Source organism: Phaseolus vulgaris, chromosome 11 (assembly GCF_000499845.2).
Source record: "Phaseolus vulgaris cultivar G19833 chromosome 11, P. vulgaris v2.0, whole genome shotgun sequence".
In the NCBI taxonomy this organism is placed as follows: domain Eukaryota; kingdom Viridiplantae; phylum Streptophyta; class Magnoliopsida; order Fabales; family Fabaceae; genus Phaseolus; species Phaseolus vulgaris.
Window position 1 is genome coordinate 44,693,970 of NC_023749.2, and position 25,519 is coordinate 44,719,488.

Sequence of the window (25,519 nt, forward strand, 5' to 3'; positions counted from 1 at the left end):
TTGCCATAATCAATTGCAATCAATGGGAGGTTAATTGCCACAATCAATTGCAATCAATAGGAGGTTAATTGTCACAATCAATTGCAATCAAAGGGAGGTTACTTACCATTAATTGTTTTTATTATGGTTGTCTCCTATAACCACTATCTATAGTGACTTCCTTCAAGCAATGTAACACACAACAAACAAACAGCAACACACACTCACTTGCGCTCTTGGGTGTAAGTGTTTAACCCATATAGAGAGAATTTGTTTTGGGGCTATTTATCATTAGCCTGAGAGGAATTCATTGTACTCCCAGTACCATGGAAGTTTTGGCTCTTTCGCCGATGGTTTTTTTACCTCTATTTAAAGGGGTTTTCCACCTAAAAATTCTAGTATCATTCTCACTTTACTTTGTTACTTTAATTTCTCATAATCTTTGGTTGAAATTATCACGCTTCCGCACACAATATCCCTACAATTTTTTTAAGCAACATAAAAAGGGGGAGATTATTAGAAAAATTACAACAAACCCCAACTTGTTTCTATCAAGTGCTTAGAACAAAATATCTTTATAAGCATAAAATCTCGTCAAATGTTAGTGCGTCGCCTCTTCAACAAACACATAATCCTTATATATGTATAACTTTGTCTAATAAATTAAAATGTTTGGTCATATAAATATACGTAATTTTAAGCATTTATGATACATGTCAAATATTTTAAATGCTTATTCCAATGTTGGTTTCTTCAATTCTAACTAGAGGATTTCTCACGACTCTAAAAAGATTTGCAGCTGCTCTTTTCTTCTAATCTCTATATATACAATATATCTTGAAGAAGAAAAATTGATGACCATAATGTAATACATTCTTTCTAACCAATCAAAATGCTTAAACCCTAAATTTGTGATAAAAGAATAAACTTTCATTTATTTGTCTTATATTGTTAACTTGGTGAACTCTATCATATCTCTTTGCTCGATTAATAAAAATGAAAGAATATAAAAAAATTAAAAATAATATTAAAAATATACTTTTAAATTGTTTTTTTATATATATTACAAAACTAAAAAACTGTATTTTCTTTGTGATTAAAATATTAAAAAACATGATTTTTCGTTTTTAAATAAAAATATATAAAAAAATTGGGTCCAATCTATTTTGTTTCTAACCTAAAAAAACAACAACGAAAAAGATTACAAACATGGAGTGGGAGAGAGAGAGTAAAAACAAAACAATAAAATCAAAACAAAAAAGCATTGAAAGAGAAATGAGTAAGAGAAAAATCAAAATAGAAAATAAAAAAAAGTGAGTAAAACGTGGGAGCTACATATTCGAGGGCATAAAAAGTAAAAGAACAAAAAACAAAACAGTTAAAAAATTGAAACCATTTTCATTCATTTGATATTTACAAAAATTATTATATAATAAACAGTTGTGTAATATAATTATTTTTAAAGAGTGGTGTTAAAGGGAAATTTTCCCAAGAAAAACTAACAGAAAAAATTGTGTGGCAAATTATGTATCACATACACATTCGGATCCTAATACGATAAGGTCACATAAAAAAAAACATAGAAATTATGAATTATATAAATCGACAATAAATATTTATGTGTCCAAGTATGTTCTAGATTATTTTTTGGAGTAGTGAAAGATGTTTTTCATGACTGGTTCAAAATGACTTGTTTCTTATTTTTATAATCATAATAAAAATTTATACAATAAATTTTAATTTTAAAAAATTAATGTATTTTTTTATTTTAAAATTATGTTAAAACTATACTAAAATTGTCAAAAATTTAACAAATATTTTTTCATCGTATCCTACAAGTGTCGAGTTTTGCAACATCTGGGCTTATAGGAACTCGAGACATGTTCTCTTGGTTTAGAATGAATGTCTTCCACTTCAAGTCCTAGAGATAGCATCTAGGTTAATCACCGCATCTGAGGTGCATCTGAGGTATTGTGATGTTCCGTCACGATTTTGTTCTGAAAAAATGTCTTAGTAAATTATGGGAGGAGAGAGTATATAAACTCCCCTGCCTTGTGGGACTATATTACCATACCATAACGGTACAGGATGCAACATTATCAGCTAATGAATTCTTTGAAATTCCTCCAATAGTTACCAAGTTGGCATCTGAAAGGTGTTCCCTTTGCCTTTAAGGCATACCAACTCCTATGCAACAAAACTTGTGGTTGTTATTGGAGATGCAGCCCACACTGTCCATCCTCTTACTGCTCAAGGAGTTAATTTGAGGATTGCTCTGGGCACTGGTTGGAGAGTTAAATTTATTAAGAAGTATGAGAGAGAAAAAAAAAGGCAATGGGATCAACGTGATATAGTTTTTTTTTAGCAATTATAATTTGACATCTCTTGCTCCAAATTACACCTCTTCAAAAGACAAAAAAATATCCTTTTACATTTCATAACCTCTAGCATTTCAAAGGTGTCATTTGGAGCAATGCAAAAAGTGAGTGTAAAAATAATATTTTTCTAGTTTTTTTTGCATGTCTTGTGTCCAGTTTATTTTTAAAGGTATATGCTTGGGCCTGTTTTTTTTTTTAATAGCCTGAGGGTCTATTTTGGCATTTTCTTCATGTAACTCCATAGTTTCTTTCTGCACTTACATAATTCTTTTAATTTTAAAAATATCTTTTTGCAAATATTCTTAGGTTTACGGGTGTTGTTGGAGGTGAATCAGGTCAGTGGTGCAGTGGTTCTGGATAGGTATAGTGTTGATTTGCAGTGAAGGTTGTGGTGTTTGCTACTTCATTGAGAGTTGTAGTGGTGGTTTGCGGTGGATTGTGCTGGTTCGTGAGGAGGTAGTTGATTTTTTTTAATATAAGACGGTGGGTTAAATTTTTTGAATTATGAATTATATAATCTCTAAACATTTTGAATTATACAACTAAGAATATAATTCTATATTTTGAATTTTTCAATTCTATAAATTGGATTTTTTTTTTAAATAATATCTTTCGAATTGTACAATTTATAAGTTTTTTCTAAATTCACAAAAATCCTTTAGACTTGTAAAATTTGAAATACAAATTTGTATTCTGAATTCTAGAATTAGAAAGTCATGTTATGCATATTGTTAGACGAAGAAGGATGATACTGTTGCCAACACACATCCGCAGAGTGGCCATGCTTTTTGCAGATTTGACAACCAGGGCGAAGGGAGACCCAAGAGTCAGTATGAGAGGGTCTGTAGTTGGAAAAACGTCCTGGATTCAAAGGAGTATGCATGACGCCACGACCACCACGAGAGCCACCAGGCTTACGGTGAGATTTGCCATTGGTGGAACGCGTAGGAGTCCACGTAGCAACATCAGTTGTGGGCGGAACAGTGAGATGATCAACCTGAAGATGTTTAGCGAGACGCTCTTCTTGAGCTAATAAGAGAGCTTCGATTTCATTAATAGTGTACGCCTCTTTGCGGGACATGATGGATGCAACAAAAGGGTCAAAATCAGCAGAAAGACCATCTAGAATTGTTTCAACATGATCTTCAACAAAAACAGGGGCTCCTATGGCAGCAAGAAGATCAACGGTCTTCTTGATATCCAAGAGATAGGTGGAAACAGAGCGCTCATTCTTGGGGTTCTTGAGACGCAATATGAACTTCTTGATCTGTGCACGTGTGTTGGCAGCGAAAAAGGTGTGAAGAACATCCCAAATCTCAGCGGAGGAGTGAAGACCCACCATCTTGGTGAGGAACGGTGTGGTCATGGAAGCTAACATCCAAGCCACGAGCAAACTATCTTGCTGTTTGTACCGGGTAAAGGCAGGATTGACACACGGGGTGGAGCCCTCAGTGACAGGTGGAAGAACAGAGGAAGGGACACAAGAGCCATCAAGAAAGTGAGAGAGGAGTAACCCATCAATGGTTGCAAGGACCTGCTGCTTCCACAACAAAAAAATTTCTTCAGACAGTTTCAAAGAAATCGGTGTGGTAAAGAAGTGAGGGGAAGGAAAAGAAGAGGAAGAAGAAGAAGAAACTGTGGATGTAGCGGAAGACATGACAAAAAAGAAAAACAGGGAGCTCTTGATACCATATTAGGTCAAGTGAGCAGAAGAGAGAGAAAAGGCTTATATTTCATTATGTATATCAAAAAACCAAGTATTACATAAGGTGTAAGGGTATATATAGGAATACCCATGCAGTTACATAAAAGTCAATCTGTTATACACTTAACACGTATAGTACATGACGTTGGAATTGTAAAATTTGGAATGGAAAATTGTATTCTAAATTTTACAATTCGAAAATTATATTCTATTCACATAAAAACTTTATGAATTGTATAATTTGGAATACAAATTTATATTCAGAAGTCATGTTCTGAGTCGAGTACATCACTTTTGAATTGTACAATTCAGACAAAATAATATAGTTCAAACTGAATTGTAAAATTTGGAATAGAAAATTGTATTTCAAATTCTAAATTTAAAGCAAAATGTAAAATGTGAATATAAAATATATGAATGTAAAATGCATAAATGTAAATGGAAGAAATGATAAACAAAAATTGAAAAGAAATAAGAGAATTGAAGCATAGACTATCTAAAGAACTAAAAATGTAAAAATTGGAAACAGAGCATGACTAAAATTAAAATTGCAATTGAAATGTAAACATAGAAGTTTAAAGGAATTTCAGAAAAGAGAAAAATCCAAGAGTTGAATAGAAACGCAAAACATCAAATAGAAACCATGATCAAGTCATCTTCAAGAGTTGAATCTAATAAATCCAAATATGGATTACTTGTTTAATGAAGAAAACATAGAACCAATCAGTTTGTATATTCAAAGAAAACAATTCTTAATCGAGACCAAAATTTCTAAAACAATTCTAAAGAAGAAGACAACATAATATCGTCTAACATAGTTTTGTATTCGATCTTATCCATTTCTAGAATTCAATTATGTTCCAAATGTAAAATTACATAAGTGAAAGTGATAATGAAAAGTATAAGACAAGAAAATAGAAGAACTCGAATAAACAAAACTAAATTACATTAAACTGTAAAAATAGAAAACTAACTAACTACCATCTACTCCTAAGTACGTTGTCTCAATATCTAAATGCCTAAGTAGGTGTTAATTGTGTTTGTAGTTTCCTATTTATAAAGTTTTGAAAATACAAAATGGATGGGCCTAATCAATTGCATCGAAGTGGGCCCAAGAAAAACTACATTACAAAGGATTTCTATACTATATTGTCTTCCAGCTCCTAGACCATCTAATACTTCCCCAGTTTAGTAGATTTTTGTGATTTGTTCTTTTAAGCTCAACACTTCCAATCTTCATGGTCCAATTATCTTCATTGAAGATCCATAAGTCAGAAATCTACTGCAACAAATATCATCTTGAAAGGTTATCATCATTGAATCAATTGATCAGACGGTCTATACAATTTTTTCAGCTAAAAACACAGTTTTTATACCATATTTATTACAACTCTAATTTGTTAAGTTAGTAGATGATCTAATACCCATAAGACGATCTCATGATATGAGTGTCTATATGTTTTGACGATAACAAACAGTATAAGGTGTATTGTGGTATAGAAAAACTCCTTTATGTGCAGTATAAGCTTAAAAAAACATTAGAGAAGATGAGCAAGGCTAATTGTCTTTAAACACATCAAACGATGCAATAGAAAAGACTGTTAGACGAACCAATGGCACACGCTCACATCAAAAGACTATCAGACGATCCAAGTGCTTAAAACTCATTAGAAGATCTCATCAGACGAACTCCTTGGATACACAAAGTAGACGATATCGAAGCACTTCTTTACAAGTCATTAGATGAATCTGAAGATTACACATATTAGACGATACAAGTATCTTCAACTCGTAAGACGAACTAGTACGTCATGGAAGTGTCCATGCTTAAATCTTTACACTCTTAAAATATTTTATGACATCGCATTTATGTTTTCAAATCTTATTTGACATTTCTAAATCTTAGAAACCATTATTTTCAAATAAGATTATTGGTTAAATGATTTTGGAATGTTTTTTTTTTATTTGAGAACGTAACATAGAGAACTTGAAAAATCTCAAATACCTTTGCTTAAATGTTTAGTGAATAAAAAGAATTTTCCATATTGGTTTTAAATGGTTTCAAATACAACTGGGCAAATAAAATTAAATTTAAGATTGTATTAGAATTTTTTTTATGAACAATATTCTAGTGTAAAGATTTTGAAAAAAACAGAGCATGAATATTTTCTATATCAAAGAATTTTTTGAAATATGCTTAGTTGAATAATATACAGGTTAAATGTAATTATGCTACAACTTTATGATTTAATTAACTTGAAAAGATTTTGAAAGTGCTTTAAAGATGAAAAAAATCTTGGAAAAAAAGTCTCAATAATTAGAAGATATTATAAAGATTCTTTTTAGTGATACCCATGTTTTATTATATTAATTATAATGTTCACTGATACTAATTTTGTTTTCAAATATTATCAAAGGGACTTAAAGATGCAAATAAAAATGAAAGACAAAGTTTCGTTTCTCAGTGTCTAATGGAAAGATGATAGAGCAAATGAACAAGATACACACAAATGATGAATGAAATAATTCAACGATTATTTAAATAGATATATACAACGGGCTAAATACTTCGAAGAGCAAACAAGAAGAAACGAAGGATTTAAGACGCGTATATGAAGTTTCCTATTTCATTGTCTAATACGAAGGAGAAGATGAACAATGCAAATATAGGAAGATCCAAGTTCAAGAGATGTTCAAGCTTCAACGAACAAAGTTCATACAAATGAAGAAAGTATTTGAAAATTAAATACATGACACAAACGCACAAAGATTCCATCAAAGCACATATTTACATGTGCAACGTCAACTACGTGGAAGATCATGAATAGTGCAGAAAAAGAAATTATTTGAGTCAGAACTAATTAAAGTTTCAACGTTCAAATCAAACAAAGTCAAGGAAACATTTTGAAATGTTTATAATGACTCAAGAACATGTAGATTGCATCATAGCAGAAGTTTCCATTTCAAGTGTCCAGGGCATTCAGCTAGAAAATCAATGTGTGAGATTTGAGTAGATATTCAAGTAAAGAGAATTCAAGTATAAACTATAATATTTGAAGTATCCAAAGAAAGAATTTAAAATTTCTCACATGCTCAAGGCACACAAAGATCAATTAGAGGAAGACTTACCATATTGAGTGTCTAACACATTGAAGAAGAAGATCAACATGCATTTTGACCAAGATATTGAAGTTAAGAAGATTAAAGCTACAACGTTCATATATGAGGAATGTGAGGAAAGAATTTGAAATTCCTCACACGTCAAAGATGCACAAAGATCAATTATAGCAAAATTTTCTATATTGAGTGTCTAACAACTATATCGAAGAATGAATAACGCAAAGCTTCAACAGTCACATTTCTTAAGACTATATGAAGACCTTGAGGATGAAGAGAACAATAGAGAAATGTACATAAAGAAAAACAAGCTTTCAAGAAGCGCAAAAATGTGATTCTAGTTGCGTGATTAGATTTGTGCTATAGAGTTTACATATGCTATTGTAGAGAGAATTATGAGATTAGATTGTGTGCTAAGACATTGTAAATCCTTCACACTATGAAGTATGCCCTTAGATCTTTCATTGTTCTATCAATAGAGTGGTTTCTTATTGTAAAGAGGTATTGATCTCAAGGGGAGATTATAACTGATTGCTTGGAGAGGTAGAGAATATTTGGTGACCTATAAAGGTGTAAAAATATTTGGTGACATGTAGAGGTGTAATAATACTGGATGACCTAAAGATGTGTAAGAATACTTGTGGACTTGAAGAGGTGTAAGAATATTTGTGGACCTAAAGAGGTGTAAGAATACTTGTGTACTTGGAGAGATGAAGAATAATTAGTGAAAGACTCTTGAGCGGGTTGCTTAAGGGGACTAAACGTAGTCCTTGCTATTGGGTGAACCGATATAAATATTTGTCTACTTAATTGGTGATACTTCGAGAATTGAGTTTAGGCTCCATTCAACCCCCTTCATTTTGGAGTCAATTGAACCTTCATAATTTTCTACAAAAAAAATGTAAATCTATGTTAAAAACATAAAATAAGAACATAAAAAAACCACTAGGATGTACATTTAGTCTAGAAAAATATGGAAAAAAAACAAGAGTTATCATCGCTATAACTACCATACACACTAGAATGTCAATAGTGTATAGAATGGTTACTCATTTTTTGTCAAAAAGATTTTCTCAAAGTTTGGAACGTTTTCAAAGAAATGGATGACTAAACTTTCCACAAAAGATTTTCAAATGTGTGTGTATATATGCATGTACTCCTAAGAAATAAAGGAAGGTCAGCTAAACATGGGTTAGAGGCTAATAATGAATACTTAAAATAAAAAGTTCAAAGTAAATTAGATGAACTTCTAAGGTGAAAGTCCAAATGACACTTGTCAACCCCTTATAACACTTCCACAAGTCTAAGCACTTCTATTACAATGTTTTAACTTGGGAGATGGGATTTTACCAAAGACATTTTGCCAAAAAGAAATAAAAAACATAAAAATAAGAATATTGCAACATAATTCCTTAACAAAACAAGTTACAACACAAATGCGAAATTTGCCATAAATTTAGTGATGAATTTAAGTGTTTGTGATGCAAATTTTCATCACTAATATGCTTTAATCCTTTGTTTGCTTTTCTTTATGCATTTCATTAAAAATCTCAATTGTGCTTTCTTCTCAAGTATTTCCACTTTTCAATATTTACTTCCTTTTCTCTTTAAGGTCATCACAAAAGTAGCTTCAATAAGTCTTGCACCAACACCTAAAATGCTACCTTAGGAAGAGGTGAGTTTCTCAAGATACAAAGAAAGAGTCTATTATTTTCAATTCCAATTAAGAGTAAGAAATTAAAATCAAGAAAAGATCAATTAGGAATTAAAAAATTTCAAATGAAAGAATATAGATGACAAAACTCAAAGAATTCAAAAGTAGTGACAAGCAAAAATTAAGACAAATTTAAGAGAAGACACACAAAAGAAACCTAATAAATAGGTTCAAAATATGAGTAATAAAACAAAAATAAAATACAAGTTAAATCAAGAACATATAAAACACATCCAACTATAGTTGGAATTAAGAATAAAATTTCACTCAAAGATGTTGTCATAAGACAAGTAGCAAAACAAGCAATTGCATATAAGAATATAAAATATAATGTGAGTTGTCTTATTATTTTGTTTTTTTGTTTGTATTTGGTTCTTCTCTTTTATTTTTCTTTTGTTCTAAGACTTTTCTCGCTTTTTTCATATCATAAGGTCATGCATTTCCTTTTTCTCCATTCAAATTTGCAAATAAATCATAACTAAGGCTCAAATTAAAGTACAAATCAATTAGCAAATGCATGTATGGTGTTCAAGCAAGAGATTCAACTTAAAAACCCATAGAAAGTGGATTAAAGTGTCTCAATGTACAACAGGTAATTAAAGGGAAAAAAATTAGAATTTTTCTTAAGAACTAAAAGCAAAGGAGAACTTAAATCAAGAAGAAAACAAGCCAAATCAATTAGGTTTCACGCTTTTTTACTTAGGAAAGTTGTGTAAAAAGTTTAGGACAACTTCTAATGAAATTATGAACAAGTAAATGAACTAAACAAGACTCTAAAGAACTTAAAAGCCAAGTAACACATGCTAGAAACAAATTCAAACTATGACAAAAGAAATTAACAAAACATGCAATAAAGATTCCTAGATCATGATATTGATTCAAGGCAATTAGAAGCAAAATTTGAATCAACTAAGAAGGAAACTAAACATGTATTAAAGAATTTAAAACTATCTTAAACACAAGGGATTTATGAACAAGACTCACCAAGAAAGAAAGGATGATTTATCTCTTGTAGACCTCTATTCCAACTCTTAATGCCAAAATGATGGAAGCACGACTTGAAAAACTTCTTAAAATTTCCAAGTCTCTTAAGAGACTTGGTTTGATCTCTTCCAAGAAAATTACTCCCGTGTTACAACTTCAAGAATAAGAAGATTACTAAAGCTCATCAATTTTGATTAAAAGGTGAGTCTTACATGCACCAAGGAGTATTATCACAAAAAAATGTGGAACTAATAAGGCTATGAAGAAGCAAAAATCGAAATCCCTTCTTACCTTGCTACAACGAACAAAATTGGCCTAAAAATGGTCTCTCTCAAGTGTTGCTTCCATGCTCTCTTCTTCATGTGTTGGCCAAATTTTCCATGCTTCTCTAGTGTTCCTGTCAAACTATTCAAGCCCAAATAAAGGCCACATATCTCTCTACAAAAATTTTAGGAAAAATACAAGAGAAGCTACACCTATACAATGTGCCCAAGACTAAGAAGAATGAAGAAAATTCCTTGTATTCTACTCTTCAAGTATAAAGTTTTCCTCCACAAGACTTCATCTTCTTTTGTCCTCTTAGTCAAAGATTTTATGGTCGAATGGTTTCTATAACATCCATAGTTACCTTACCTAATAATTATCATGAAATTTAATATAGATATATATATATATAATCATATAATTTACATGCTAGTAATGTTGTATTACAAAATAATATCTCATTTTATAGGGATTTTCAAATAAATACATCATAAAACAAAAATATTTCCCTATTTTTTATATAAATTCCTTATCTCACTGTTGAGATTCATCACTTGTAACTCATGCTCGCATGTAACACACGATCATCACATATTTTAAAGACAAACATAAACAAGAAAGTAGGGTAAGCTAGTATTTTTAAAACTTTCAATATGATTCTATAATCGATTCATTCAAGACATTTTTTTATATCTCTTAATTTACATTACAACATATTACTTAACAATAAAGTGTCTATTTTCAATTCTCATATCACATTCACAATTCTTGTCAGAAATCCACTGACATATAGAAATTTGACTCTACTTCTGAAAGACTCATGCGTTGAAATTAGACTCAGAGATTTACACCTGTACTTACTATGTTGTCCTCACAACAAAGTCTCCACACCAAGAAATCCATCCTCATATGACATAGCTAAATTTCTTATGATCCACCTGATATCGTTCTCCTCACACCATATGATAGATCATAGAAACCCCTTTAACCTCTCAATCTTTGAACATCTTCATCTATGTGATTTCAATGTATCAAGAGAGTCCAAAATCATCATCTTCAACTCTTCATCAGTCGATACACATACTTTAGTTATGAAAATCAACACCCTATCTTTTATCATAATAAAATATTAACTTGATTTATACCCAACAAATCAACAATATGTTTAAGACTAGGATCCACGATTTTTTTTTCCTTGATCATCCTAAGGAAATCATTAGTTATAGTCAACTTACCACAACTAATATGGTAAACATGGAACTCTACTCCCAAGTTAAAATATCTAAACTCTCAATCAACTTCTTCTCTTCAATCATCATAACTAACACTTGAACTGACTTTCTACTTAGAGCATATGCGTCTAAACTTGCTTTCTTTGGATGATACATCAACTGGAAATCGTAGTCCTTTAAAAACTTCATCCCTCTTTTGTACCCCATGTCCAACTGCCTCTGATAAAATAGATATTTCAGTCTTTTATGATCACTGAACACCGGAAACTAAGCTTCATAAACACCGGAAACTGAGCTTCATATAAGTAATGTATCCATATTTTTAAAGCAATCATCATAGTTTCCAACTTTAAATCATGAGTAGGGTAATTTCTCTCATGAACTTTGAGTTACCTGGAAACATAGGCAACTATTTTTTTCTTCTGCATCATAACACACCACAATCCCTTATGTGAGGCGTCACAATAAACCTCAAAAAGTTTCCCTGTATCTGGAATTAGCAACATCGAAGCACTAGTCAACCTTTTCTTCACCTTTATAAAACTCTACTCACACGTGTTCGTCCAAGCAAAAGGTTGATCTTTGCGAGTTAGTTGTGTCAAAGGTGCCACTATCCTAGAAAATTATTCAATGAACCTCTGATAGTATCCAACCAAACCCATAAAACTCATAATCTCAATAACTGTCTTAGGGCATTCCCACTGAAGCACTATTTCCACCTAGGTTGGATCCATTGAGATCCCATGAGTTGATATCACATGCCCAAAAAGTTGATTTCCTTCAATTAGAACTCACATTTGGACAACTTGGCATACATCTATTTCTCCCTTAAAATCTCCAAAATTGTCTTAAGATGTTCCTCTTGAGTCCTTGAATATATAAGTATGTTGTCTATGAAGACTACAACAAACTTATTTAAGAAAGGACAAAAAATTCTATTCATGTAATCCATGAATAGATTTGGGGCATTTGTTACTCCAAATGACATCACTACACATTCATAGTGAAAATATTCACCTTTTACCAAAATTTGATGGTACCTAGATCTCGGATCTATCTTCGAAAATACAACTATCCCATGTAGTTGATTAATCAAATCATCAATTCTTGGTAGGGGATATTGTTCTTGATTTTCAACTTATTTATCTTTCTATAATCCATACACAACCAAGACCCTCTATCTTTCTTTTTAACCAACAACATTAGAGCCCCCATGGAGATACACTTGGGGTAATAAATTGTTTCTCTAACAACTCTTCAATTTGTTTCTTCAACTCAACCAACTTAGTTGGAGTCATTCTGTAAGGTGTCATTGATAATGGTCCAACTCCAGGCACCATATTAATGGAGAAATCTACCTCTCTCTTAGAAGGTAATCCATGTACTTCTTCTGGAAGCATATCCATGAACTCTCTCACTACTAGTATATCACCCATCTCATTTTCATTCTTAATTCCTATATGAGTTAAGATTACAAAACATTTTGCTTCATATTTCAAATCATTCCAAACTTGCTAAGCATATATCAACTTTAATTCCTTGAAATCTAAAAACACTACCTTTTGTTGACCACAATCTATGAGAATGTGGTTAGCAGATAACCAATTCATCCCTAAAATAACATCTAGCTCTTGAAGAGGTAAGCATATCAAATTGACTTTAAATATGCGTTCCTCCGCTACATTTGAGCACTCAGAAAAAACTACCAAGGTCAATATCTTCCCTGATGTGGGTGTAGAGACTAAAAATTCAAATGGTAACTCTTTAACTAGCAGATCCAACTTGTCCACACAAAAACTTGACATAAAAGAGTGTGTCGCTCAAAAATCATACAATACCTTCACACATATACCAACTATGAAACAAACACCTTGTACAAAGTTACTTAATTGGGAAGCCTTTGCTTTTGCCAAAGCAAAAACTCTTCCAGCTACCTAGGGCATACTACCCTCTCCTCTTCCTAGTTGAAAACCACCTATGGGAATTTTCCTTTTCTTGGTAGGACAATCTTTTGATAAATGTCCTCCCTTCTTACAAGTAAAAATCTTCCTTTTTAAAGAAAGTTGAGGATAGTCTCCCCTCCAATGTAGTCCACCATAGTGGAAACATATGATTCTTTTTAGATGTTGTTGGTGTGGCTGTGTAAAAGCATCTTCTTTGTGTTGTTGAGGCCTAGAGTAGGGTTTCTACTGATGTATCTTGGTTTTCTTACTAGAAGAATCTCCAACACGTGATCTGATTACCATGTTGTCATCTTTCTTTAATGTCTTTACCATCTTGGCCTTCTCTACTAAGGTAGGAAACTCCCTTATACGCATAACTTTTTCAATTCATGTCTCCAAGCCTCAAAGGTAGCTTAGGTGTAGAATTTGGCTAGGTATTTAAACCTAGTGGCATAAACATTCACAAACATCTCCCTTGTTCCAGCTTGAGGAACTTTGCCTCCTTTGTGAACTATGCACTATCTGGAAAATACTTTTCCAAAATCCTCACGTTGAAGCTTTCCCAATCTAATACCTCAGTCATGCCTTGCATTATCTGTTGAGTCCCCACCCATCAGAACTCTGCTTTAGCAGACAACATATAGATTACAAATACTAACTTTTTATCTTCAAGTCAAGAGGTTGCCTTGAAAATCTTCTCCATTTCTCTAATCCACTTATCAACTTAGTATAAAGTAGCATTATCAATGAACTTAAAAGGGTTGTGCCTCAAACTCATTCAGTCCCAACTGGTATTAGGCATGAATGACAAAAGGAGTGGTTGCAGTTGTTTTAGTAGTCTCCCAATGATTCAAGAATGCTTGATGGTTATGAGCCACCGTCATGTTTTGTTGTCGAATTGCACTAGCCATCATTTCTATGGCTCTAGGAATTTGGTTCATCTCAAAGGAAGGTCGAGGCGGGGTGGGAGGTCTAAGAGTCATTTTATAAGGCATGTAAGAAAGATTTAGGATCAATCTCAACAACTCTAAAACAAGTATCAAACTTGAGCAAGGTAGTATATATTGACCTTGCAATTTATATAAATTACAAATTAAAGTATTTATTTTGGGTGAAGAATGTAAATCAAGTTAACATTGTTACTTAAACTATTGATATTTTTGCTCAAACTACAAAATTTCGCTCAAGCAAAAATATAACAGAAAACTTACCCTACTTTAGGGTCTATTTTTACTCATGAGAACGAATTTTCGCCTAAGCAGAGCAACTTTTGCTCAATCACAAACTATTTTCGCTTAAATTCAAATAGTATTGGAATTAAACCCTTGTCTTGGGTCTATTTTTGCTCAAACAAAGGGATTTTCGCTTAAGAGGAGCAAGTTTCACACAAGTGCAAGCCATTGTTACTTAAGAGAAAATAGTACTAGAATTGAACCCTTGTCTCAAATCTATTTTTCGCTCAAGCGAAGGGATTTTTTCTTAACAATAGCAACTTTCGCTCAAGTGCAAACCATATAAAAAAACTTATTTTTCTATTTATATGAACTTTTCACTTTAATAATAAAATATTCAAGTAACATTTTAATTATATCATTTCTACTCTAAAATTATTTTTTATGTCCTTACAGTTTCCATTAGAAGGTGTTGGAAATTGAAATTTGAAAACCTAAATATAGATCAATGGCTAAGATGAGGTTCATGTTTCACATTCTAGTGTTACACTTATCATGCTTAGTTTTCTTCCTTTATTTTGACTTAGTTAGATTGAACTTTAATTAAGTTCCAAGTGGACTTGATTAACTTCAAAATGTTCTTTACGTCCTTATCTTTCAATGTCCATCTAGCTTTATTGTTTATTGTGGTTAATAGGCTCAAAAGATAATTTTTTATTATTATTTATACCTATTTTATTCTTGATAAAAAAAATAACACATATTTTATAAATAAAATAAAGAGTAATGAAAGAAAATTTTAATTCTAAAAAGTACAAAGTAATTTATATTATAAAATAAAAATTTATTTATTTATTTGAAACTAATAAAAATCTTCACCATCCATACACTCATAAATAATAACAACATTATATCTAATTTTATGATGATGTGACATCCAATTATATGTTTTATTTTAAAAATATAATATTTAAGAGTTTGTTTTAATTTTAGTGATAAGAAAGAAACTCATCCTTACAATTAATTATTTAAGAAAATTATATAACTTCATTTCATAAGCCATTAATCTTTTACGAAATGTAAGTCTTTTATGAATTATCATTGGATAATAATATGTTTTTTTAATTTGATTTTTTATCTAAGTATTTCAAAATAATAATTATCACTTCACACTTTATACATATAAAACTAAAAAAAGTTTTTAATGGATGTTATTTAACGAAGGTTAATATAATCCTAGCGATTGATTAAATTAATTGAGGTTATTTTAATCTTCATTAAGTTTCAAAGGTTATTCTAAAATATCAGCAAAATAACGGAGGTTTTTTAACCTTTGTTAAATTTCAAAAGTTTATTTTAAGAGCTCAGCTAAATAACGAATATAACACCCCGAAAATACTTCTAACTATTTAAATACATGTTCTACATATTTCTATACAAACTTAGAGTTTTTCAAAATATTTCTATTACAAGATTATGACTTATAGAAATACAAATATTTACATATACATAGCTCAAAATAAAACTCTGAAACCTTTAAGGCTCTCCTGCACCTGTATGGTCATCTGCTCGTGTACATAGTACAGTCATCGCAGTTCAAACACAACACGAAAAAACAAGGGTAAGCTAATGAAAAGAAATTTCATATCTTATCTAATTTTTGCAAAAAAAAACTAATCAAACAAATCATTTATAAACATTTCTTTAAATGTTGTCATATAAAATTTCAATATCAATGTCATCATTCATATATACCACACATGGATCTATTTTCAATCACAATCATTGGATTTCATTTCAATCTCACTTCATCTTTCGGAAGACTCATAAAGTATGCCCTACCAGAGACTAACACCTGACCCAAAGATTACCAGCGAATCCAATAGAAAAGATCAGGGTAAGTTCAAACATCCAAGATCGAGTGTCTACAGTGGGACCCAGTGTGTATGAACTCCCTCTCGGCTTCTCACCACCTGATATCTTAGTCTACATGACTTAGATCATCAGTGAAGCCAGAGGATCTTCGTTAAACATAGGCTTTTCATACTTAATGTACCATCAAATAACAACTCATACATTATCCCAAATGTGTGACATCAATTTCATACGATTTTCATCATACAATATCATTCAAAAAGTGATCCACAACAGTCAAAAGTCTATTTGACATAAAAAAATAACTCTTTAATAGTAAATCATCAAAACCTAATATTTCCACCAATTTAAATAATATGTAAACAAACAACCCAATATATAAACACACAACATCCCTGCAAGAGAAATTGAAATAGAGAACAAAGGATCTTTAGAGTAAAAATGAACTTACTCTGTTTGAAAATCTGATTGGGTAGAAATGTTCCTTAACTCGCCAACTACAACGTGGTCTGATCAGATTCTAAAATAGATGAAGATTGGGAGATAAAATTAAGAGAGAGGGAGAGAATAGAATATGGAGAGAGAGGGAGAGAGAGAAGTTTTGTGCGTGACGGGGGCTTTGGCTTCTGCTTCTTTACTTTTTTTATACTGTTACAACGAAGGTTTTTTTAACCTTCGTTAAATTTCAAAGGTTTATTCTAAAACCTTAGCAAAATAACAGAGGTTTTTTTAACCTTCATTAAATTTCAAAAGTTTATTCTATAATCTCAACAAAATAATGGAGGTTTTTTTTAACCTTTGTTAAGTTTCAAAAGGTTATTTTAAAATCTCAACAAAATAATGGAGGTTCTTTTAACCTTTGTTAAATTCCAAAAAATTATTGTAGAACCTCAATAAAACACTACAAATTTTCAAACTTCAATAAATAAATATAATTAAATCTATTTATAAATAAATAATTAAAAACTATATATTTTAATATATTTATATATTTTATAACTAAATTCTCTAAAATTTTGAAAGTGTAACTTTACATTACAAATAAGTTTTCTAAAGTTTCAAAAATTTATTTTAAAAACTCAGCAAAATAATCTTGGATAATAAGTATTTCAACAACTAATCTTGTATAATAAGTATTTCAACAATATTTGCATATTTCTTATGATTGATGGTAGTTGGTTTATATAATTCCTAGTTTTGTTTCTTACGAGCTCATACTTCAAAAAATATGACTTATTTTGTTTTCCCTTTTGATGTACGTATATTTTATGTGCAATTTTAGTTTCAGTTATAATTGTTAATATTTAATTCTCATAATTTGAAACATTTTAAATTAAGGTTTTTATTTTAAAATGCATCCAATAATTATTCACTGTGAAAGTGAGAAGTGATAAAGTTAATTTCTCCTCACAATATGTTCTTGCAATCTTTGAAGCCCTCATAGCCAATAACACACATGGTTTTGAAGCTCACATCTAACTGATAATGCAACTATTTAGGATATATATAAAGAAGTGATAAACACTAGTTGTTGTTGAGCTAGGTAACAGTGACTTGTGACACGAGTTGGGGTAGTAAGGTGATGGAAGAAACAATATTGGTGTAAGAAGAATATAGTGTCTTATTTAGTGTTGTGTCTCCTTAGATATAATAGACATAAGTATGGTTGAATTGCGATTCCTTGCTAGGACTGCCGTCGACGACCATTGAGGCTGTGTCAGAGAGCAGTGTGTCTACGGTGGAAGAAAGAAATCAAGAGGATTGTTAGAGATGATGGAAAATGGGGTTGAAGGTTATTTCAGATGACAAGTAATTTTATGTAAATTTTGAAAGTCGTGGTATGTTACGGAGGTTTTGAAACCTATGGTATTTTACAGAGGTTCTTAAACCCGTGGTATTTAACAGGGGTTCTGAAAGACTTTTCCTAAGGTTTAAAAAAACCCCGGGAAACACGTTCCCCATGGATGATTTAGCGGGGGAAACTGCAACCCTAGGTAAATGACTTAATAGAGGTTTTAACCCTGGATAATGTAAAAATAAACCCCATTAAAACTATTTTTTCTTGTAGTGTAAGATTAATATGTTATTTTAGTTAAGTGAAATTTTTATACTCATTTTATTTCATTCTAGTAAATAATTTTAAGAGTATTTAATATTATTTAGTGTCACATTAATCCCACACATTCATGAAATATTTTCACTAAGTTAGTTAGTAAAATGCTTGAAAATTTAAAATATTAATCTTAAAGAAATAGATTATAAGTCTAACTCAACCTTACAAAATTAATTTGTAAGGTGAGGTTTACAACCACTTATATACTACAAATTGATTTTATTTTTAGTCGATGTAAGATCTGCAATACACATTCTCTAGAATATGAATCTTTGATAAAACCAAACCCTGTGAAGAAAGCTTGGTGTTGTGCTGCTTTGATTGAAACTTAGTTCTAGGATGTTTAGAATTATTGTAAAGATCATTCTTAATCTATGCACAAGCTGAATCAATCTGTTTTGAAAAAGAAAAATGTTTTTCAAAGCCAACTTAAAAACAATTAGTTGATTTCAAGGTTTAGTTGGTTGTTTTACACCTAGCTTGTTTGAGGGTTTTTCAAACTGATTTTGACTTGGTTGACTAACTTTCTAAACCAATTCAACCGGTTAAAACGACATTTCAACCGGTTGATTGTCATATTTCTTAATAGCTTTACAAAAACCTGTTAAACGTTTTCAATTGATTTGAATTTGTTTTGGCTCATTATTAACTGCCTAAAACGACTAGATTTAAGAGCTATAAATCTGATTAACCTCCATATTAAAAAACACATAGAAAGTGAGATTGAAAATGTTTTTTAAAAGAGATTTGATTCAAAGTTTTGCAAGATTGCCTATAGGTTGTGCATTGGTTCAAGAACTGATCTTAGGAGCTCTGTGATTTCCTGAAATACCAGGTGTAATCTATTCCTTTTGATTCTTGTAATTGTTTTCCTTTCTATACTTGTAAGTTTGTATATCTGTAAGGTCAGAGGTTGTTCTGAATGTGGTTGTGTGAAAAACAAAGAGGGTAAGTATTCTTGTGTGGTCAAGATCACCTTTTTGTGGTGTTGAGTGTTTGTAATTTGTGATTGATTGCTAGTGGAATACCCAGTGGTTTACTGTGGACTGGATGTAGCTCAGGTGTTGAGTGAACCAATATAAATTGATTGTGTAATCTCTCTTACTCATTACAAACTGTTTGATTTTATTTTTGTCTCTGCTGCTATAAACAACCGGTTAAAACGAAATTTCAACCGATTGTTTTTTTGCAAACAGTTTTGATTGCTTTGATTGTTTGGCTTCCATGATTGCTCTTTCTGTGATTGTTGATAAATTTTCATTCTTGGCCAATCTTTGCGAAAATCTTTTAACAAACAATTCAACCCCCCCCCCCCTTCCCTCTTGTTTAGCCCATTAATTCTAACACATTCCTCACGTCGAGACTCGTCAACTTGTGCATGACACTATATATTCATGGGTGGTCTCATAACAAGTGTCACGATAAGTTCGACAAACTCTCGCTAAGACATATACTATGAATTGATCTTATCTCTAGTCGATGAGAGATATCTACCGCTAAAAAATAGACTTTATTAAACCTAATTTAATCTTACAAAACTAATTATAAAAGTAAAATTTACACATTATGAATTGACTTATCTCTAATCAGTTTAAGATCTTCAACAATTAATAATAAACATAGCTAAAAACTAAATTTAAAAAATAATAACATTTGAATGGTAAAGATAAATATGTGCTTGGTAAAGCATGTATAATTAAATTTGAATAACTAATGGGCAAATATATATCAAAAACTATTTATGATCGATGAGTTAAAATAATTTTTGAAAACTGTGAAATTATTTGACTTTATAAGGAAAAAGACAACATACAAAAAAACGTAGGCACGCAGTGTAGTTCTAGAAAAGAAAGAGAACCGAAAAAAAAATGAAAAGATGCTTTCTCCCAACTCATTTGTTTTTATTGATATATATATATATGTATATATGAAAAAAAATTATAAAAAGGCAGCCTATATTTTCATGTATATATGTGAAGAAATACATTACAAACTACATAATTAATACAATTAATACATAACTAATTTTATATATAAATATTTTAATAAATTAAATATTTATGTTACATATATGTTTGCAATATAATGAATTATAACGTAAATATTTATTTAATATTCATGATTTTAATTGTTATAATAATGAATAATTAAAAAGATACTTAAATAATAAATAAATAAAAATATTAACAATAAAAAATATATTTATTTTAAATATTTTTTTCTCCTTATGTTTTTTACTTTCTAATTTTTCATCCTTTAATCCATAAAAATGATATGAGAGAGTGTGGTAGTTTTGGTAGAAGTAAATCTAAGCATCCATGTTATGGTTATGTTGCTTTTAAGCGAAACAATAAAGATAGAAAGAGAAACCATAAAAGCTGTTTCGAGGGTGTCCCTTTCGAAAGGTGTGGTGGAGGCATGTAAGGGATCTATCCCTCAAAGAGCATCTAGACAAACACACTCCCCTTTTATTTTTATTTTATACATATAAAAGTAAAATTCTCAAAATTCATGGACAAAGTTTAAAGTTACTTCTTTTTTATGTTTTGACTTGAATTTTCCCCATAATAACCAAACTCAAGTAATATTCCAACAATTTCCGTTCAATATATTATTAATTAACTGACAATTTATACTAATTCTTTACTTTTTTTTTTTTTTTTTGATATTTGATTACTTCTTTATAAATTTATCTTTCAAACCATGCTTAAGAGTAGACAAAAAGAAGTTATATTAGTATATAGAGAAATGATTTTTGGACATCCACTTTTCCTTTGTTCTATATTACACATAGAAGTAATTTGGTGTCAAATAATCAGTACTCTAGTATATATTAATATAAATATGTAAGCCGTTTTCCAATATTTCCTAGTTAATTTTTTTTTCAGAAATGAAGTTGGAATTAAGCTCCTAACTAAATGTTTAAATGACCTTATATCATGGTAGAATTTATGATAAAAAGAGTAAATATATTTAAGGTTTGTTCATGTAAAAAAAAAAAAGGAAATGAAGAAAGTGAAAGTTTGAGTGAATTGGTGAAAGTGGAAAGAGGGAATGAAAATTGGGTGTTGGTTGTGATGTGTATTATGTGGTGTGTTGTGTGTTGTGTAGTGTGTAGTGTGTAGTGTAGTGTGTTGTGTAGCGTGGTATAAGAACAACATCTGAAAGAGGGGCAGTGATGCAGTCACGGATATTTAACACCTCCATTCCGACCAAACACTGTCACCTTTACCACTGCAATCAAGAAGGCCTCCCATAGGGCCAGAATGAATTCCTCTTCCCTATAACTGTTATCTCCTGTCTGCCTATGTGCTCTTATATGGAGGAAAATCTGTTCAAAACTTTGCAACACGACACCACTTAAGGTGGTTTGCCCAAGACCAAGAGGGTATTAACCAACCCAACCGTATTCTGCTTCCACTTTCGTTACTACATTACATAAGTGTAAAAAAGGAGCTCAATTAGCAAAAAGGCAAAAACTGCTGTGTGGAGAGAGATAAAAAAAAAAAAACACACACACTGAGAGAAAAGATGGGTTAGGCTGAAAAGGGTGTTGCTATAACATTCTTGGTTTGGTTATGTTTAGTTTAGTTTGCTTGGCAGAGAGTGATGGAAGTGGGAAAATTGAATGGCATGAACTTTTGGAAGAAGCAGAACCAAGTTTCAGAGTTGTGGCAGTTGCACAAGCAACAAGAAGGTGAGAGTGGAAACAAACAAAGCTGGGAGTGTAAGGAATCATTAACCCATTAGGAATAAGTGCAAGGCTTCATCAAAAGCTGGAAGAGGAAAATCTCAACACCAACAAGGCTCTGACTCTGGATCCTCACAGGAATCACCATCATCATCATCATCATCATCATCACCTTCATCTTCAGCATCAATCTCACCATCAAAATCTGGTCTTCAACACAATACATGTAACAACCCAGGAGGAAGAAGAAGGAGAAAAGCAACATGACCAACACCAATCTCATACCCACCAATTTCAACACCTCCATCATCAACAACGACAACATGAACAACAATCTTACAACACGGAGCTCTTAAACCCACTTCAGCTACCAAAGAAACGCTCTTTCCTCCCTCCTCTTCCACCACCGCCTTCCGCGCTTACTTCAACCGAACATGCGAGAAAGATGGGAGAATCACAGAACCACCTTCTCCTTCACCAAACAGCAACACCGTCGAGATCGACGATGAGAGGCGGCGGCGTCGGCGAGATCGTGGAGGTGCAAGGCGGCCACATTGTCCGCTCCACCGGGCGGAAGGACCGCCACAGCAAGGTCTGCACTGCAAAAGGCCCCAGAGACCGCCGTGTGCGCCTGGCGGCGCACACCGCCATCCAATTCTACGACGTCCAGGACCGCCTCGGCTATGACCGCCCCAGCAAGGCGGTGGACTGGCTCATAAAAAAAGCTAAGGCGGCCATCGACGAGCTCGCAGAGCTCCCACCGTGGAACCCGACGGCCACGTCAATGCAACCGCCTCAGCAACAGGAAATCGTCCTCCGCGACAACAAGTCTCTCTCTATAGAAGACCCAATAGCCTTTGGCAGCCGTGGCGAGAGCAACGTTGTCTCCGGCGCTACCAGAGTTCAAGAACAATTTTCTCACCAACAGTTGGAGAGTGAAAATGCTAACATGAGCAACAGCAAGTACAACAGTGGTCCGGGTTTTCTGCCACCGTCTTTGGACACTGATAACATTGCTGAGACAATCAAGACTTTCTTTCCCGTCGAAGCTACCACGACGTCATTTCAGAGTTACCCTCCGCCGGCACCGGATTTGAGGCAGCAAGATCTTCGTTTGTCGTTGCAGTCCTTTCAGGACCCTATCATGCTTCAGCAAGAGCCTCAGAGCCACCACGAGCCTGTGCTGTTCGCCGGAGCGACGCTCGGCTTCGACGGCGGTTCCGGCTGGTCGGAGCACCAGCACCACCACTCGGAGGAGCATAGGTTTCTCTTTGGTGGCAACAGTGGCCATGGCGGTGGGTTTGTGTTCAACACGCCGGCGCCGGCGTTTGGCCAATTTTTTTCTCAGAGGGGACCCCTTCAGTCCAGTAACACCCCTTCAGTTCGTGCTTGGATAGACCCTTCGGTCGATCACCACCACCACAACCATCACTACCTCTCGTCGCTGATCCACCAGGGCTCCGTCGCTGGCGGCTTCTCCGCCGGTGGTGGATTCTCTGGCTTCCGCATTCCAGCACGAATTCAGGGTGAAGAGGAACACGACGGCGTATCCGACAAGCCGTCCTCTGCTTCCTCTGATTCTCGCCATTGATTAATACACATAAAAACCCCAACTTTGTTCTTCCTGAGGTTCTCTCTCACGACCCAATTCTTGAAATCTCAGCAGGGTTCCCTCCTTGTTCATTTCTGTTACTCAGTAATTTTTGTTCATGTTATTTTAGGGTTTGTGGGTTGCATTGAAGATGATCCAGTTGATGAAGAGAACCTGCTTTTGGAGTATTAGGGTGAATGAATTTTCAAGCTGTAATGGGAATTGAAGAGAGTTGGGTTTGGATTTCTTGATGTGTTGATTTCAATGGCCTATGCCGTGGGAATGAAGAAAATCTGAGGCGGATATTCAGGTCTTCGCATCCCTCGGTATTTTATGTTTTATGTGTTTTGCGTGCTTAATAACTAGAACATGCAGTACTTTGTTTATTTGGTTTCATCTGTATTTGATTTCTCTTGCTATGTTTCCCTTTGTTAGTGACTTTGTCATCTCTGTATTTCTTCCGTTTCTACTCTATTGTAGTGATTTGAGAAACATTCTCGCTGAATAAAAGAACTAGTTTGCTCTTAGTTGTTGTATATTTCCTAGTTAGTGCAGACCCAGATGCAGAATAATGGGTTCTCTCCATGACAAAACAGGGTAAAACAAAATAAGCCGACACGAGAATCTTGCTTCGATTTGTTGGCTTGGTAAGTAAGAATGTTGTTCTGCTGTTTCAAATGAGAGAAAACTGATGGTCTTTTATTGGAAGTAATCGTATTCTCATAACACTTTTTTTAGATTTATTTTTTCTTTCTATTTGTCTATTGCATCACTTCTTTCTTCTCATCTGATGTTGTAGAAAGTGTGGTGAAAAAGAAACGTAGTAGCATGATTACTGTTTTATTGATTCCTAAGTCATATCAAGGAAACGAAAGAGGGTTCTCTTTGCATTAGAATGATTGTTGTTTTGTTCCTTTTTTTACTACTTTCTCGTGCAACCTTCCACCCGTCACTAGACACTAGCTTCCTCATCTTCAAAAACAATTGGAAAGAAATCTACAGCTTCATTACACCTTTCTCTTTCTTGCTTCGAATTTGGGAGCATTTGACTGAGAAGTCATTGTCGATGAACAGTAGAAAACTGTTGACAAAGGAGAAATGGTTGCGTTGCGTGAAGTTGATTTTGATTTCGATTCCGAGCTTGGTAAAAAGGCAAACATCCTAAATTCAGTATGGTTTGCTGCTTTTCCTTTCACATGTCATAATTGTTGTTCTTCAGCTAGTTTAGTATGCTATGACAGCGACTGAAAGCTTGATTAGGAATATAAAACTTAACGTGATAAAGGAAAACATCCACAACTCATCTTTGATGACCCACTTAGTTAATGCAGAGAGTGAGTCTAGTTTGAAATGAAAGCTTTAAATTGCAGTGTAGGATGAATGGTTTTCTACCATATAATTTTGAACCACAAATATCTTGGCTTCTAGAAAAATATCAGGTGTTTTTTCTTTTGGTTTTCAGCCTTACAGCAGTAACATGAAGTAACTGTTTGGGGGGATGGGGCTATCATTATGCCAGAAGTCCATCATGACTCATGATTTGAGTAGTAGATAAATCCTAATAGGTAAGAACAAGTGGGAAAAGTAAAAAACAACATCTGCAGGGGGAGCCATGAAAAGGAGAGGGTGATTATTGATGAGCACAACCAAGCTCAATTATGAAAGAGTTCACTCTCATGGGTACCACTAAAGTGTGATACTTGTATACCTGTCTGTGGTCCCCTACCTTGCAAATCTCAAAACCTCAAAGATGTTTCCTAA

At 32.8% G+C, this 25,519-nt stretch overlaps 1 protein-coding gene across 1 annotated transcript; it reads left to right on the forward strand.

The window, feature by feature from the left end:
* The first annotated feature begins 21,496 nt into the window (after window positions 1-21,496).
* LOC137807844 (transcription factor TCP3-like) lies at window positions 21,497-24,285 on the forward strand. Its single transcript, XM_068608707.1, has 2 exons — window positions 21,497-23,796; window positions 23,889-24,285. The coding sequence occupies exon 1, from the start codon at window positions 22,613-22,615 to the stop codon at window positions 23,756-23,758; it is 1,146 nt and encodes a 381-aa protein (XP_068464808.1). The 5' UTR covers window positions 21,497-22,612; the 3' UTR covers window positions 23,759-23,796; window positions 23,889-24,285.
* The last annotated feature ends 1,234 nt before the right edge of the window (window positions 24,286-25,519 follow it).